The following is a 16184-nucleotide window of genomic DNA, read 5'->3' on the forward strand; positions in this document are numbered from 1 at the left end:
TTAGCCAGGATGACTTTTTTTTTTTTTTTGGTAGAGATGAGGTCTCATTATGTTACCCAGGTTGATCTTGAACTCCTGGGTTCAGGTGATCCTCCCCGCTCAGCTTCTGGAGTAGCTGGAACAACAGGCATAAGCCACCATGTCTGGCTTCAGTGTTTTTTATAATAGCCAAAAAAAAAATCAGAAATTAACAAAATACCTCTTGGGGCTACTGAAGTCACAAATAATATTTAGAGCGTGCTAACCTCAGGACAGCCCTTGTCTGAAGGGTTTTGCATGTCTTATCTCATTTAGTTCTGACAACCACTGAAGAAAGTCTTGGTATAACCCATTTTTATAAACAAGGAAAGTAAGGCTCAGGACAGTATGTAACTTGTCCAAGGAAGTGGTGAAGCTGCCTGGAGGCAGATGGATGGTAGAGAGATGACCTGATACATATGTATCCCACCTAGGACCGCCTTTGGAAGGGTGCTCACCAAAACTGTTTTCTCTGGATGGTGGACTCTGAGGTAAGCACTGGTTGAAAATTTGGCCTCTGCTGCCAAACCGACCGATCTTTGTGTACTTGGCTGTCCTAACGAGTGACTTGACCTTTTGAGGCCTCAGTTTCCTCATCTATAAAATGAGAGTCACAACTGTCTACGCCACAGAGTTGCTGAAGCATAAATAAGATAAGGGCTGTGGAGGTCCAGACAACAGCTAACTGCTCCTATGAAGTCTTCAACAATACAGCCATTATTCCTCTTCTTCGTGACCTGGTCCTTTCCCGTTTGATTAGACATTTTTATTTTATTTCATTTATTTATTTATTATTATTATTATTTTTTGGATAGAGTCTCACTTTGTAGCCCAGACTGGAGTGCAGTGGTGCAATCTCTGATCACTGCAACCTCCACCTCCCAGGTTCAAGCGATTCTCCTGCCTCAGCCTCCCAAGTAGCTGGGACCACATGCGTGCACCACTATGCTTGCATTTTTTTGTATTTTTAGTGGAGATGGGGTTGTGCCATGTTGGCCAGGCTGGTCTCGAACTCCTGACCTCAGGTGATCCACCCGCCTCCACCTCCCAAAGTGCTGAGATTACGGGCGTGAGCCACCGCCCTTGACCGATTACACATTTGTATGTTGAGCATCAATCAGTTTTACACGCTGATAAAAAGTTCCTTTCAAAAGAGGAGAAGACAGCCCATGAAGCAGCTAAAGGAAAAGGAAAACGGAAGGGAAGAAGCAAGGGAGTGAGGGAAGGAGAGTCAGAAAATCCACCTAACCACAGGAAAGGCGAGGCGTGAGCACCCCCCAGTTTTCCAAGTGACCACCAGGCGGCACTGTTCGCAGTTCCCACAGCCAGGTAAAGCAACCCCGTTTCAAAAACAAAAACACAGAACAAATCACCAAAATCCTTCATCGTCACTGGGGTGCCTTCATCTCAGGAGGCCCCAGAGCCACCAAAAAAGCCATCGCCTACAGGAGGTGGGAAGGAAGTGGGAAGCGGCCGCCCACCGCAGGCAGGCTGCGTCTTACCTTTGGAGTCTTCTTTGGCCAAGTCACCACAGGGACCCCAGTGATGGCCAGACTAGGGTCATCGTCCGCGTGCTCCTTCAGGACGTTCTATGGCCAAACAAAGCATCCATATTAGCCCGGGGGAAGGGGAGGTCTCTGACAGGGGCTGAACAGCAGACATAGTCCAGCAAGGATCGCACTCCACAAAGTCAACGCCCGCCCATGACTCCACCACCACCCACACACTCAGTAGAAACCAAGTCACTAGGGTCCCCTGGGGCCCACAAAACATACAGTGTTCCCCTCTGCCCTCTACAGATTTTTTTTAACAAAGCAAATCACACACCTCCCTGTGACTTCCACATATGTATCACCCATGATCACAGTTGTGACAGCTAGTGCTTGTCCAGAGTGTCGGTGACTCACACGCAAACTTTTTTTTTTTTTTGAGACAGAATCTTGCTGTCACCCAGGCTGGAGTGCAGTGGTACAATCATAGCTCACTACATCCTTGACCACCTGGCTCAAGTGATCCTTATGCCTCAGCCTCCTGAGTAGTTGAGACCACAGGTGCATGGCACCCTCCCCGGCTAAATTTTTTTTTTTCTTTTGAGACAAAGTCTTACTCTGTCACCCAGGCTGGAGTGCAATGGCGCAATATTGGCTCAAGCAACTTCTGCCTCCTGGGTTCAAGCGATTTCCCTGTCCCAGCCTCCTGAGTAGCTGTGAATGCAGGTGTGCGCCACCACACCGCACTAATTTTTGCATTTTTAGTAGAGATGGGGTTTTGCCATGTTGGCCAGGTTGGTCTCCAACTCCTGACCTCAAGTAACCCACCTGCCTTGGCCTCCCAAAGTGCTGGGATTACAGGCGTGAGCCACTGTGCCCAGCCATAATTTTTAAAAATTTTTTGTGGAGACAGGGTATATGGCATGTTGCCCAAACTTCTGGCCTCAAGGAATCCTCCCTCCTCAGCCTACCAAAATGCTGGGATTACAGGGGTAACCCACTGCACCTCATTTAATTCCTACCAAGTACTCTGGAAGGGCTGGGCAGTGGCACTACGGATCCTCTAATGTTCCCAAATTTAACGACGTACTCAGAGAAGCAAACAAAACCAACTGCCAGACCTTGACACCTTCACAGAGCCATGACTCCGTCCTTTAGTCAGCTTGCTGCATGTACACTAACCATGCTGTGTGACAATGTGTAAATGTTTTTTGCAACATGGGCCTGAAATACAAGAAGATGCTTGATCTGGTCTGACCGAGGATGCAGTCATGTGGCCAAATGGTGGCAGAAAAATGGGGTGTGTTGGACGGACTGCCAGGTTCCATGGCGATCTCCCACGAGGCACACTGTGTTCACGCTCATGAGTAGTTTGAAGGTTCTTCAAAGGGAATTCTCACGCTACCAGACTTTGGCCTTGTGTGGCTGGACTTTAGAACCTCATCCAGGTATAAGATGCTACCCAGCTGAATTATCTAACAGCCACCATAGGGGAGGTTACTGAGGCTCAGAACGGCTCACAGGACTTTAGTGCTGCCCCAGACCACGAAAACAGACCCCCGGAACCCCACTCTCTGGCACCAGACTTTCTGCCCCATGACCACCCACACAGGATTTCCTCTGGCTACATCCACACATCCACAGCACCCCACAAACAAAATGTGTTTAAATACACACGGACCGATCACTGGGCCATTCTGATCCTGGACCATGGATTGCTGAATTGTATAAAAACATTTTTTCAGGACATTTAAGAACAGAGTAAATCATACAAAAGCACTTAGCAGGAAGAGCAGAAGTGCTCAGGAGACAAACAAGGGTGAAGATTATTTGAACCCCTGGCTACAAGGGTTCAAATCCCAGCCGCGGGAACACAGAGCTTCCCCAAAGTCCCATAGTCAATGTCAATGATTTGTAAACGCTATTTATAAAGTGTCTTTATTCACTGCTGTATCCCCAAAGCCTCACATAATGACTAACCTAGAGTAAGTTTCCAATAAACAAAGTTTTTTGTTTTTTTTTTTTTTGAGATAGAGTGTTACTCTGTCACCCAGGCTGGAGTGCAGTGGCACAATCTTGGTTCACTACAATCTCTGCCTCCCAGGTTCAAGGGAGTCTCCTGCCTCAGCCTCCCAAGTAGCTAGGATTACAGGTGTGCGCCACCACCCCTGGCTAATTTTTGTTATTTTTAGTAGAGACAGGTTTTCACCATGTTGGCCAGGCTGGTCTCAAACTCCTAGCCTCAAGTGATCCGCCCACCTTGGCCTCCCAAAGTGCTGGGATTACAGGCATGAGCCACCACACCTGGCCACAGAGTGTTTATAAAATAAAGCCACAAATACCAAAAGAGGGACATTCTACAAAATGCCTGAACAGATCTCCTCAAAACCGTCGAGGTCATCAAAACAAGTAAAGTCTAAGAAACTATGGCAGCTAAGAGAAGACTGATGAAACTAAATGTAATATTGTACCTTGGGTGGGATCCTAGAACAGAAAAAAAGACAAGTAATAACATGGTCTAACTCTGAATATAGTCTCTAGTTACAATGCATGTTATCAATATTGGTTTATTAATTGTCACAAACACACTACACTAATATAAGATGTTAATAATAGGGGAAAACTAGGTATGAGGGGTATGTATTGGAATTCTCTGTACTATCTGCTGAATTTTGTAAATCTAAAATTAAACTTAAAAATAGTCTATTAAAAATATATTTACATACATTTTGAAGCAGGGTCTTGCTCTGTTGCCCAGGCTGGAGTGCGGTGGTGCCATCACAACTCAAGTGACCCTTCCACCTCAGCCTCCCAGGTAGCTGGGACTACAGGTGCCCACCACCACGTCCAGGTAATTTTTTGTAGAGATGGGATCTTGCCATGTGGCCTGGGCTGATCTCAAACTCTTGACCTCAAGCAGTCAGCCCACCTCAGCCTCCCAAAGTGATGGCATTACAGGCATGAACCACTGTGCTCAGCCTCGCATTTTTGAAAAATAATAATTAGGCCGGGCACGGTGGCTCACACCTGTAATCCCAGCACTTTGGGAGGCCAAGGTGGGTGGATCACGAGGTCAGAAGTTCAAGAGCAGCCTGGCCAATATGGTGAAACCCCGTGTCTACTAAAATTACAAAAATTAGCCAGGTGTGGTGGCGGGTGCCTGTAATTCCAGCTACTCAGGAGGCTGAAGCAGAAGAATCGCTTGAACCCGGGAGGCAGAGGTTGCAATGAGCCGAGATCATGCCACTGCACTCCAACCTGAGCGACAGAGTGAGACTCCATCTCAAAAAATAAAATAAAATATGGAATGGAATGGAATGGAATAGAATAGGAGGGGGCACTAGGGCAAAGGATTCTCATTTCATTATTTCTTGTAATAATCCATATGAGGCCGGGTGCAGTGGCTCGTGCCTGTAATCCCAGCACTTTGGGAGGCCGAGGCAGATGGATCACCTGAGGTCAGGAGTTTGAGACCAGCCTCACCAACATGGAGAAACCCTGTCTCTACTAAAAGTACAAAATCAGCCTGGCTTGGTGGCACATGCCTGTAATCCCAGCTACTTGGAAGGCTGAGGCAGAAGAATCGCTTGAACCCGGGAGGTGGAGGTTGCAGTGAGCTGAGATCATGCCTTTGCACTCCCGACTGGGCAACAAAGCAAGACTCCGTCTCAAAAAAAATAAAAATGAAAATAAAAATAATCCATAGGAATTTTGCACCCTCTTCCACAAGCATCAGTGTTGATTTTTTCTAATAATAATGTTTCCAGCCAGGTGCAGTGGCTCAGGCCTGTAATCTCAGCACTTTGGGAGGCCAAGGCAGGTGGATCACTTGAGGCCAGGAGTTAGACCAGCCTGAGCAACATGGAGAAACCTCATCACTATTAAAACTACAAAAATTAGCCAGATGTGGTGGTGTGTGCCTGTGGATCCAGCTACCTGGGAGGCTGAGGCAGGAGGATCACTTGAATCCAGGAGGCGGAGGTTGTAGTGGGCCGAGACCGTGCCACTGCACTCCAATCTGAGAAACAGAGTGAGACTTTGTCTCTAAATAAATAAATAAATAGTTTTCCTCTCTCTAAAAAATCACTAAGAACAAATGAGCTTTCCAGAAATATGCTCCAGGTTTAGCCAGAGACTTCCCATTCCCCCTTGCATGTGGGTCCCAAATGGCTGGGGGAAAAGACCGTCATTTCCACAGGGCATTTCAGCCAATTACTCCAATCCTAAACTTTAGGATTGGGTAACAAATTCAAGATGTAACCAGACTCGGACAATAGGGAATGGTGAGGCCTGTGACAAACTAGAGAACACATGGCCTATTTAAAAAGGGGGAATGCTACCCAACTCCAGCTTACCTCCTATGGGGATGAAAAGCCCACTAGACCTTTACTTTTTCAGAAGAAATCAAAGATGCAGAGTTTCATTTGAAATCTCTGCATTTTTAAATGTTAGCAACTAACTAAAACTTAAAAAAAAACCCACGGTGAGTGACACATCCATGTGCTGGTTTGGCCCATGGGCCACCAACTTGCAAACATGGCTCTGCATATGACTGAAAGTAATGCCCACCCCCCTTTGTTTTGAGTTTCCTTCTTAAATGTCTTACCATTTCTTGTCATTTCAATATCAGATTGGAGTCTAACTCACAAGCCCTGAGGTAGAGGCCTCTTTAGAGGGAGATTAGTTATAAAAAGTTATTACTGCAGTTCTAAGCACTAGACATAATTAATAAATTCATAACAATAAATAATATATTTTTAAAGACTCTGTTTCAAAAAAACAGAGAGTTGCCCAGGCTTGAGTGCTCCGGCGTGATCACAGCTCACCACAGCCTCGAACTCCTGGGCTCGAGCAATTCTCCCACCTCAGCCTCCCAAGTAGCTGGGAGAAGAAAGCACCACCATGCGAACTAATTTTTTAATTTTTTAGTAGAGATAGGTTCTTGCTATGTTGCCCAGGCTGGTCTCAAATTTGTACGGTCAGCTGATCCTCTGGACTCCTAAAGTGCTGCGATTACAGGTGTATGAGCCACTACACCCAGTCGATAAATTTTTTTTGGTTTTTTTTTTGAGACAGAGTCTTGCTCTGTCGCCCGGGCTAGAGTGCAGTGGCGTGATCTCGGCTCACTGCAACCTCTGCCTCCCCAGTTCCATCGATTCCCTGCCTCAGCCTCCTGGGGAGCTGGGATTACAGGCACACACCACCATGCCCAGCTAATTTTTGTTGGTTTTTTTTTTTTTTCCCCCAGTAGAGACGGGTTTCACCATGTTGGCCAGGCTGGTCTTGAACTCCTGACCTCAGGCGATCCACCTACCTCGGCCCTCCAAAGTGCTGGGATTACAGTCGTGAGCCACCATGCCCGGCCAATACTTTTTAAAATTACAATTGTATTGGTAAGCCTGGGCAACATAGCAAGACCCCATCTCTACAAAAAAACTTTAAAACTTAGCTGGGCATGGTGGTATGTGCCTGTAGTCCTAGCTTCTTGGGGAGATTGAGGTACGAGTATTGCTTGAGCCCAGGAGTTTGAGGCTGCAGTGAGCTATGATCACACAACTACACTCCAACCTGGGAGAAAGAGGGAGGCTCTGTCTCTAAATAATAATGGCCAGATGCAGTGGCTCACGCCTGTAATGCCAGCACTTTGAGAGGTCAAGGTGGGCAAATCACCTGAGGTCAGGAGTTCAAGACCAGCCTGGCCAACATGATGAAACCCCGTCTCTATTAAAAGTACAAAAAAATTAGCCAGGTGTGGTAGCACGTGTCTGTGGTCTCAGCTGCTCGGGAGACTGAGGCAGGAAAATCACTTGAACCCAGGAGGCAGAAGTTACAATGAGCCAAGATCGCACCACTGCACTCTGGCCTGGGTGACAGAACGAGGCTTCAACTCAAAAAAAATAATAATTAATTACTTAATAATAATTTAAAATAAAAAGAATTTTCCCCAAGTGCCCTGAGCCCAGGATCGCACACTCATACCTCCCGTTTCCCTCTGTGTGTGCCCCCTGCGGCCACCAGGGGGCGCCCTGGGCTCTGTCCCTCAGGGAAGAATTTTCATGTGTGTATGACAGGCTGCGGGAAAAGAGATTATTCTAATTGGAGATTTCATCTCTGAGAAATAGGTTGTGCTGGAGGGAATCATGTCACTGGCTTCCCTAGGCCCTGCTTGAATTTATACACTCCCTGGGGCTCTCGGAAGCACAGATACAAGGAAGGCTGGGTGCCCTCACCAGCTCAGCCCCCTAAGGGTTACACCCTACATGCCGCTCCCCTCCGAAAGTCCAGGGCAGGCTTTGGAGGAGAAAGATCAAGCCGGCCGGGCGCGGTGGCTCAAGCCTGTACTCCCAGCACACTGGGAGGCCGAGACGGGCGGATCACGAGGTCAGGAGATTGAGACCATCGTGACTAACCGGTGAAACCCCGTCTCTACTAAAAAAACACAAAAAAACTAGCCGGGCGAGGTGGCGGGCGCCTGTAGTCCCAGCTACTCGGGAGGCTGAGGCCGGAGAATGGCGTAAACCCGGGAGGCGGAGCTTGCAGTGAGCTGAGATCCCGCCACTGCACTCCAGCCTGGGCAACAGAGCGAGACAACTCTGTCTCAAAAAAAAAAAAAAGAAAAAGAAAGATCAAGCCTTGGGGCCCTTTCTGCTGGAAACTGCCCCGTACTGGACCTCACGAGATAACCACAGACAAGGGATGGCTGGGCCTGGGCGGCCCCTTATGCCAACTTGTCTCCAAGAGCTTAATTAGTTAACAACGGATTCGGGTCCCACTGCTCCCTAGGCTGGGGCTTTAACAATCACAAACTCCCTCCATGCTGTGACTAAAAATATCCCACTGTGAAAACAAGGCAGGCATCAGGGAAGAATCGCCATCCACCAGCCGACAAGGGAGGTGCGGCTTGGGGAACTCCTGCTCTGGGGAACCAGCATCCTCTGGGGTGACCCCTTCTACGGGGAAAGAGACCCGCCAGGCGTCAAGGTACCTGGGGTCTCTCAAGTACCCTCCCTCCATCTCAGCCCAACCGTCTGTGAAAACCCATCTGAAGTAGCGTGAATTGTGTCCCAAAAAATACGTATTCAGGTCGGGCACTGTGGCTCCCACTTGTAATCCCAGCACTTTGGAAGGCCGAGGAGGGCGGATCACTTGAGGCCAGGAGTTCGAGACCAGCCTGGCCAACATGGTGAGACCCTGTCTCTACTGAAAATACGAAAGTCAGCCAGGCGTGGTGGCACATGCCCATAGTCCCAGCTACTCAGGAGGATGAGGCAGAATTGCTTGAACCCAGGAAACAGGGGTTGTGGTGACACGGTATCACACCATTGAACTCCAGCCTGGGCAACGGAGCAAGATTCCGTCTCAAAAAAACATTTTTTTTTCAAGGTGAAATAATCCTGAATTTAGGGTAGACCCTAAATCCAATGTCTAGTGTCTTTATGATAAGAGAGATTTGGACAGAGACACAAAGAAGAAATCCAAAAGAAAATGAAGGCAGAGACTGGAGTGATGCAGCCACAGCCAGCGAACACCAGAAGCTGCCAGAAACTGGAGGAGGCCCGGAAGGATTCTCTTCTAGAGACTTTGGAGCAAGCACAGCCCTGCTGACTCTTTCAGTTCTGACTTCTGACCCCCAGGACTATTAAATAACATACTTAGTTTTTAATTTTATTTATTTATTTATTTTTTGGAGACAGAGTCTTGCTCTGTCGCCCAGGCTGGAGTGCAGTGGCACGATCTCAGCTCACTGCAACCTCCGCCTCCCAGGTTCAAGTGATTCTCCTGTCTCAGCCTCCAGAGTAACTGGGATAACAGGCGCGCACCACCACGCCGACTTAATTTTTTTATGTTTTTAGTAGAGATGGGGTTTCACCATGTTGACCAGGCTGGTCTTGAACTCCTGACCTTCTGATCCGCCCACGTTGGCCTCCGAAAGTGCTGAGATTATAGGCGTGAGCCACCGTGCCTAGCCAAAAGTGTGATGATTTTTAAAAGCCAGCCACGCTGGTCATCTGGGCTTTACACCTCACTGTTCTACAAGTCAGTAAGACCCAGGAGAGGCCGCGTCAACATGCAGATGCGTTCCAGGTGGGGAACGGACAACCCCAAGAGAAAAAAGCTGTGAACACCTTCCACAGTCATGGGTTTCACAGGCTGGCACATGTGGCCCTGCACCAGCCTGTTTTCATTCTATGATGTCTGAAATTTTTGGCTCTAGTTTGCTGAGCTATTAAAGGCCCTGTGCTAAAGGTGTCACCTCACTGAGTCCTCATGACCACGACGCTGTATTCCAAGTACTGCATTCCCCAAGAGCATTCAGCTTGGCTAACAGATGGCACAGGGATTTCGGTCTGATGCAGAACTTTTGGTCTTCAAAGAACACCTGGCCACACAGTGGTTCACACCTGTAATCCCCGCACTTTGGGAGGCCGAGAAAGGCAGATCGCTTGAGGCCAGGCGTTCGAGACTAGCGTGCCCAACATGGCGAAACCCTGCCTCTACTAAAATACAAGAATTAGCTGGGCGTGGTGGCGCATGCCTGTAATCCCAGCTACTTGGGAGTCTGAGGCAGGAGAATCACTTGAACCTGGGAGGTGAAGGTTGCAGTGAGCTGAGACAGGGTCTCACTCTGTCACCAGGGCTGGAGTGTGATCACAGCTCACTGCAGCCTCAAACTCCTAGGCTCAGTAAATCCTCCTGTATCAGACTTTCAAGTAGCTGGGGCCACAGGCGCACGCCACTACACCTGGCTAATTTTTTGTTCCTTTTGTTTTGTTTTGTTTTTGTAGAGTCGGGGTCTCACTATGTTGCCCAGGGTGGCCTCAAACTCCTGAGCTCCAGCCACCCACCCACTTTGGCCTCCCAAAGAGCTGGGATGACAGATGTGAGTCACTGTGCCGAGCCTAAGCAGCAGTCTTTAACCTGGAGGGGGCATGAGGGGGCTGCTGAGAGGTGAGAAGGGGGAAGGAAAGAGAAAGGGCAGCGGAAGTGTGGGTAGCTGGCCAAAGCCAGTCTGACTCACCTTTGGCTGCAACCTATGTTCATGGCTTCATTGTTTCTTAAAGTAATTCAATGACATAGGTCTCCGCTGTTATGCCCATATCACAGTGAGGACACTGCAGTTTCACTGAAGGGTCAGCGTTTCAGAATGGCCACGAATCACAGAATCTGGTCCCCAGGAGGACAAAGCACATCCTCATTTTACATACAGGTAAACAGAAAGGTGGACTGGCTTGCCCAAGGCCACACAGCGAGTAGCTCAGAGCAGAAACCAAACTTGAACTCCAGGGTGTCCTGCGTCCTGAGTTCTTGTCCTTCCCATCTCATACAGGCCAATATCTTGGCACCTCCATCACAGTAAGTGTCTATATTTATTTCTCATTGATGTTGAGACAGGGTCTCTGTCTGACGCAATCGCAGCTCACTGTATGTAGCCTCCACCTCCTGGGCTCAAATGATCCTCCTGCCTCAGCCCTCTAACACTAGACAGTCTCCCAGGTAGAGGTGCACGCCACTATACCTGGCTAATTTTTTATTTTTTTATAGAGATAGGATCTTGTTATATTGCCAAAGTCGGTCTCAATCTCCTGAGCTCAACCAATCCTCCTGCCTCGGTCTCCCAAAGTGCTGGCATTATAGGCATAAGCAACATAGCAAGACGTAGTCTCCACAAATAATTTAAAAATTAGCTGGGAGTAGTGGCATATGCCTGTAGTCCCAGCTACTTGGGAGGCTGAGATGGGAGGATTGCTTGAGCCTCAGGGGTTGAGGCTGCAGTGAGCTATGACTGTGCCACTGTACTCCAGGCTGGGTGACAGAGTGAGACCCTCATCTCAAAAACAAACCAAAACCTACATTACAATGAAATATCTAGAATAAGTAAATCCACAGGACAGAAAGCAGATTTGCAGTGAAGAGGGTATGGGACATGGCAGCTCTTAGGTACGGGATTGTCCGCAGTGATAAAAAGGTTCTGGAATAAGATAGTGGTGGTGGCTGCACACGACTGTGAATTGCTGGCCGGGCACAGTGGCTCATGCTTGCAATCCCAGCACTTCGGGAGGCCAAGCCAAGATGATTACCTGAGGCCAAGAGTTGAAGACCAGCGTGGCCAACATAATGAAACCCCATCTCTACTAAAAATATAAAAATTAGCCAAGTGTGGTGGCACATGCCTGTAATTCCAGCTACTCGGGAGGCTGAGGCATGAGAATCACTTGAATCCAGGAGGCAGAGGTTGCAGTAAGCTGAGATCACACCACTGCACCCCAGCCTGGGCAACAGAGTGAGGCTGTGTCTCAAAAAAGAAGAACAAAACAAAACAAACAAACAAAAAGAAAACCAAAATTGTGACTGTACCTAAGGCCACTGATTTGGACACTTTAACATGGTTAAAATGGTAAGTTTTGTAATGTGTGTCTTACCACAATTTAAAACATACGTCACACAAGGCTGTCCAACCACCTGAGCCCAGGGGCTCAAGAAGAGACTGGGCAACACAGTGAGACCTCCATCTCTACAAAAAATATAAAAATTAGCCAGACGTGGTAATGCATACCTATAGTCCCAGATACACGAGAGGCTGAGGTGGGAGGATCATCTAAGCCCAGGAGGTTGAGGCTGCAATGAGCTGTGATCATGCCACTGCACTCTAGCTATGGTGACAGAGTAAGACTGTCTCAAAATGTAAAAACAACAAAATCACACGAATGAAAGAACAAATAGGTTTTTAGTATAAGCCAAAACCTAGCCATCTAGGAACTGAGTTGAACTGGGGGCTGTCTCCAATCACCAGGGCACTAGTTACCCTGAGCCACCACAAGCAGCAGCCTCTGAGGTCCCAGGAGAGAGCCCCTCTTCCTGGAACACAAGCCAAAGATCCTAGCAGGTCAGTCATCAAGCGGAAACCACCACAGCCCAGAAACATGAATCCCTCAGCGGCAGTGGGGGTGCTGGGCATCAGCTCGGAACTGTCTCAGACCCACATGCCTGAGCTGTGTTTTATTTCTTGGCCAAAGCAAAAGAATCCCCCAACAACAGAAAAGAGAGAACAAGGCAACGGCGCGTACAGCTGGGGAGAACAGGCGGCCCACCCTCTAGGGCAGCACTCCCAACCTGAAAGTCAGTACTGGGTTCAAAATCGTTTTTTTTTGTTTTTTTTATTTTTTTGAGACAGGGTCTTGTTCTGTCTCCCAGGCTGGAGTGCAGTGGCGCACTCGGCTCACTGCAGCCTGGAACTCCTGGGCTCCAGTGAGCCTCCTGCCTCAGGCGCGCCACCACACCTGGCTAACTTTTGTTTCTGTACAGATGAGGTCTCACTATGTTGCCCAGACTGGTCTCAAACTCCTGGGCTCATGTGATCGGCCTTCTAAAATGTTAGGATTATAGGTGTGAGCCACTGCACCAGGCCTCAAAATCTTTTCTGGGTCTCCAGGGAGAGTGAAGGGCTGATGCCTGTCAAACCAATCAGAAACTCTCCTGCTCTGGATAAGGTGACGGCACCCACGGCCCCCAGCAAGCACCTGGCCACACGACATTTAGAGACACGAGCAGCGGCCCCAGTGTTCACGGGACCCTCAGGAGGCCTGTCCACCTAATTAACAAGCTCTTCAGCCTGAAAACAGCCTCATTAGACAAGGCTCAACTAAACATCTCTAAAGACAGGTAAGTTCAATAAACGAGCTAAGTGACTAGGTTATATGAAAAAGACAGCCTGGGCAACATGGGAGACCCCATCTCTACAAAAATTACAGAACAGGCCGGGCGCAGTGGCTCAAGCCTGTAATCCCAGCACTTTGGGAGGCCGAGGCGGGCGGATCACGAGGTCAGGAGATCAAGACCATCCTGGCTAACACGGTGAAACCCCGTCTCTACTAAAAAAATACAAAAAACTAGCTGGGCGAGGTGGCGGGCGCCTGTAGTCCCAGCTACTCGGGAGGCTGAGGCAGGAGAATGGCGTGAACCCGGGAGGCGGAGCTTGCAGTGAGCCGAGATCCGGCCACCGCACTCCAGCCTGGGCGACAGAGCAAGACTCTGTCTCAAAAAAAAAAAAAAAAAATTACAGAACAATTAGCCAGGTATGGTAGCATGCCCATGGCCCCAGCTACTCAGGAGGCAGGGGTAGGACAATCACTTGAACCCAGGAGGCAGAGGCTGCAGTGAACCGAGATCACGTCAGTGCACTTCAGCCTGGGTAACAGAGCAAGACTCTGTCTCAAAAAAAAAAAAAAAAAAGAAAGAAAGAAAAACCAGTGACACTCAGGGAGGCAGAGGGGAGTTTAGTGGTAGGGACTGGAGCATATGGGGTCCGCTGCTAATTACTTCCTGCTGATTGTAGCCATTCAGGAACATGAGCCAGGAGACCTAGGATATTTCATTTTTATTTATTTATTTATTTAGAGACAGAGTCTCACTGTGTTGCCCAGGCTGGAGTGCAGTGGTGCAATCTCGGCTCACTGCAACCCCTGCCTCCTAGGTTCAAGTGATTCTCCCACCCCAGCCTCCCTAGTAGCTGGGATTACAGGTGTGCGCCACCACACCCCGGCTAATTTTTGTATTTTTTTGGTAGAGACAGGGTTTCACCATGTTGGCCAGGCTGGTCTCAAAGTCCTGACCTCAACTGATCCGCCCGCCTTGGTCTCCCAAAGTGCTGCAATTACAGGCATGAGCTACCATGCCTGGCCAAGCCAGGATATTTTATAAGAGGCTCCAGATTTGTTTAACGTTGGGAACTAATTACAAAAATCCATTTAATCCTGTGCAGGCCAGATGCGATGCCCGGAGGCTGGGTTTGCCCAGAGGCTGCAGATTTGCAGCTTTCATCCCAGGTTGCATGATTTGTAAATAAAACCCACACAATCACCTCAATATCTTCTCCCTAAATTTGGGATTGCCTCTTGAGAAGAAGAAAATCACTTTCTCTACAGCCACCAAAAGAGTGGCGCATAGGCCGGGCGCGGTGGCTCAAGCCTGTAATCCCAGCACTTTGGGAGGCCGAGACGGGCAGATCATGAGGTCAGAAGATCGAGACCATCCTGGCTAACACGGTGAAATCCCATCTCTACTAAAAAATACAAAAAACTAGCCGGCGAGGTGGCGGGCACCTGTAGTCCCAGCTACTCGGGAGGCTGAGGCAGGAGAATGGCGTAAACCCGGGAGGCGGAGCTTGCAGTGAGCTGAGATCCGGCCACTGCACTCCAGCCTGGGCGACAGAGAGAGACTCCGTCTTAAAAAAAAAAAAAAAAAAAAAAAGAGTGGCGCATAGACTCTCCTACTGAACAGCAACCAGACCCTAGAGTAAGTTACTTAACCTCTCTGTACGTCAATTTACTTATCTGTAAAACAGGGATAGTCAAAGTACTACAAAGCCGGGCACGGTGGCTCACGCCTATAATCCTAACACTTTGGGAGGCTGAGGAGGGGGCAGATCACGAGGTCAGGAGTTCAAGACCAGCCTGGCCAACATGGTGAAACCCCGTCTCTACTAAAAATATAAAAATTAGCCGGGCATGGTAGCGGGCACCTGTAATCCCAGCTACTCGAGAGGGTGAGGCAGGAGAATCGCTTGAACCCGGGAGGCGGAGGTTGCAGTGAGCAGAGATTGCGCCACTGCACTCCAGCCTGGGCAACAGAGCAAGACTCTGTCTCAAAAAAAAAAAGTACTCCACGAGCTGCCCGTGATTCCCCTGTGAGGAAGAAGGACGTCTGGGCTGCTTGCACTTTTTCTAACCCCTACCCCAGGCCTCCTCTACATCATCAAAGGGTCTAGGGTAAGTCCAGCCTCAGGCCAATCAGGTATGTAGAGGCGAGGGACAGGAGGAGCCAAGTTTCATCCCTAGGAGGACATCTGTTCCCAGAACCAGCAACACCACACAGAAATAGATCAGAGAGACAAAGATGCTTTTGAAGGCAAAAATAGGCTAGGCCAGGCACAGTGGCTCATGCCTGTAATCCCAGCACCTTGGGAAGCTGAGGTGGGAGGATCACTTGAGCCCAGTAGTTTGAGACCAGCCTGGGCAATGTGGTGAGACCCCATCTCTACAAAAAAATTAAAAATTAGCTGACCATGGTGGCATGCACCTGTAGTCCCAGCTACTTGGGAGGCTGAGGCAGGAGGATCACTTGAACCTGGGAGGTCGAGGCTGCAGTGAGCCAAGCTCGCGTCACTGCATTCCAGCCTATGCAACAGAGTAACACCCTGTCTGTCTCAATAGTATATAAATAAATAAATAAATAAAGTAAAAAAGGCTTTCCAAAAGCATGGAAAGACATTTCTTCTTCAGATTAGTATGGTTTTCTTGGGTTTTTTTTCAGGCAGGGTCTTGCTCTGTTGCCCAGGCTGGAGTGCAGTGGTGAGACAATGGCTCCCTACAGCAGTGACCTCCTGGTGTTAAGCAATCCTCTCTCCTCAGCCTCCAGAGTAGCTGGGACTACAGGCACAAGCCACCATGCCTGGGTAAATTTTTTATTTTTTGTAGAGATAGGGTCTCCCTATGTTGGCCAGGCTGGGCTCAAACTCCTGGCCTCAGATGATCCATCTGCCTCAGCCTCCCAAGGTGCTGAGATTACAGGCCTGAGCCACCGTGACCAGCCTGCACCCGTGAATCTTAATATATCTATATCCCAGGCCCAACACAAGGGTTCCTAAGTGAATACAATGAACAAGTGAACTGCCAATCC

At 48.8% G+C, this 16184-nt stretch overlaps 1 protein-coding gene across 10 annotated transcripts in view; it reads right to left on the reverse strand.

The window, feature by feature from the left end:
• KDM2B (lysine demethylase 2B) overlaps window positions 1-16184 on the reverse strand; it is a 153094-nt gene that overhangs the window by 64010 nt on the left and 72900 nt on the right. For all 10 annotated transcript variants that reach the window (XM_073021164.1, XM_073021160.1, XM_073021170.1 and 7 more), the window contains one exon: window positions 1521-1607. In XM_073021164.1, the coding sequence (XP_072877265.1) occupies window positions 1521-1607 (87 nt within the window). The remainder of the gene's footprint in view (window positions 1-1520; window positions 1608-16184) is intronic.

This window comes from Chlorocebus sabaeus, chromosome 11, assembly GCF_047675955.1.
Source record: "Chlorocebus sabaeus isolate Y175 chromosome 11, mChlSab1.0.hap1, whole genome shotgun sequence".
Lineage (NCBI taxonomy): Eukaryota > Metazoa > Chordata > Mammalia > Primates > Cercopithecidae > Chlorocebus > Chlorocebus sabaeus.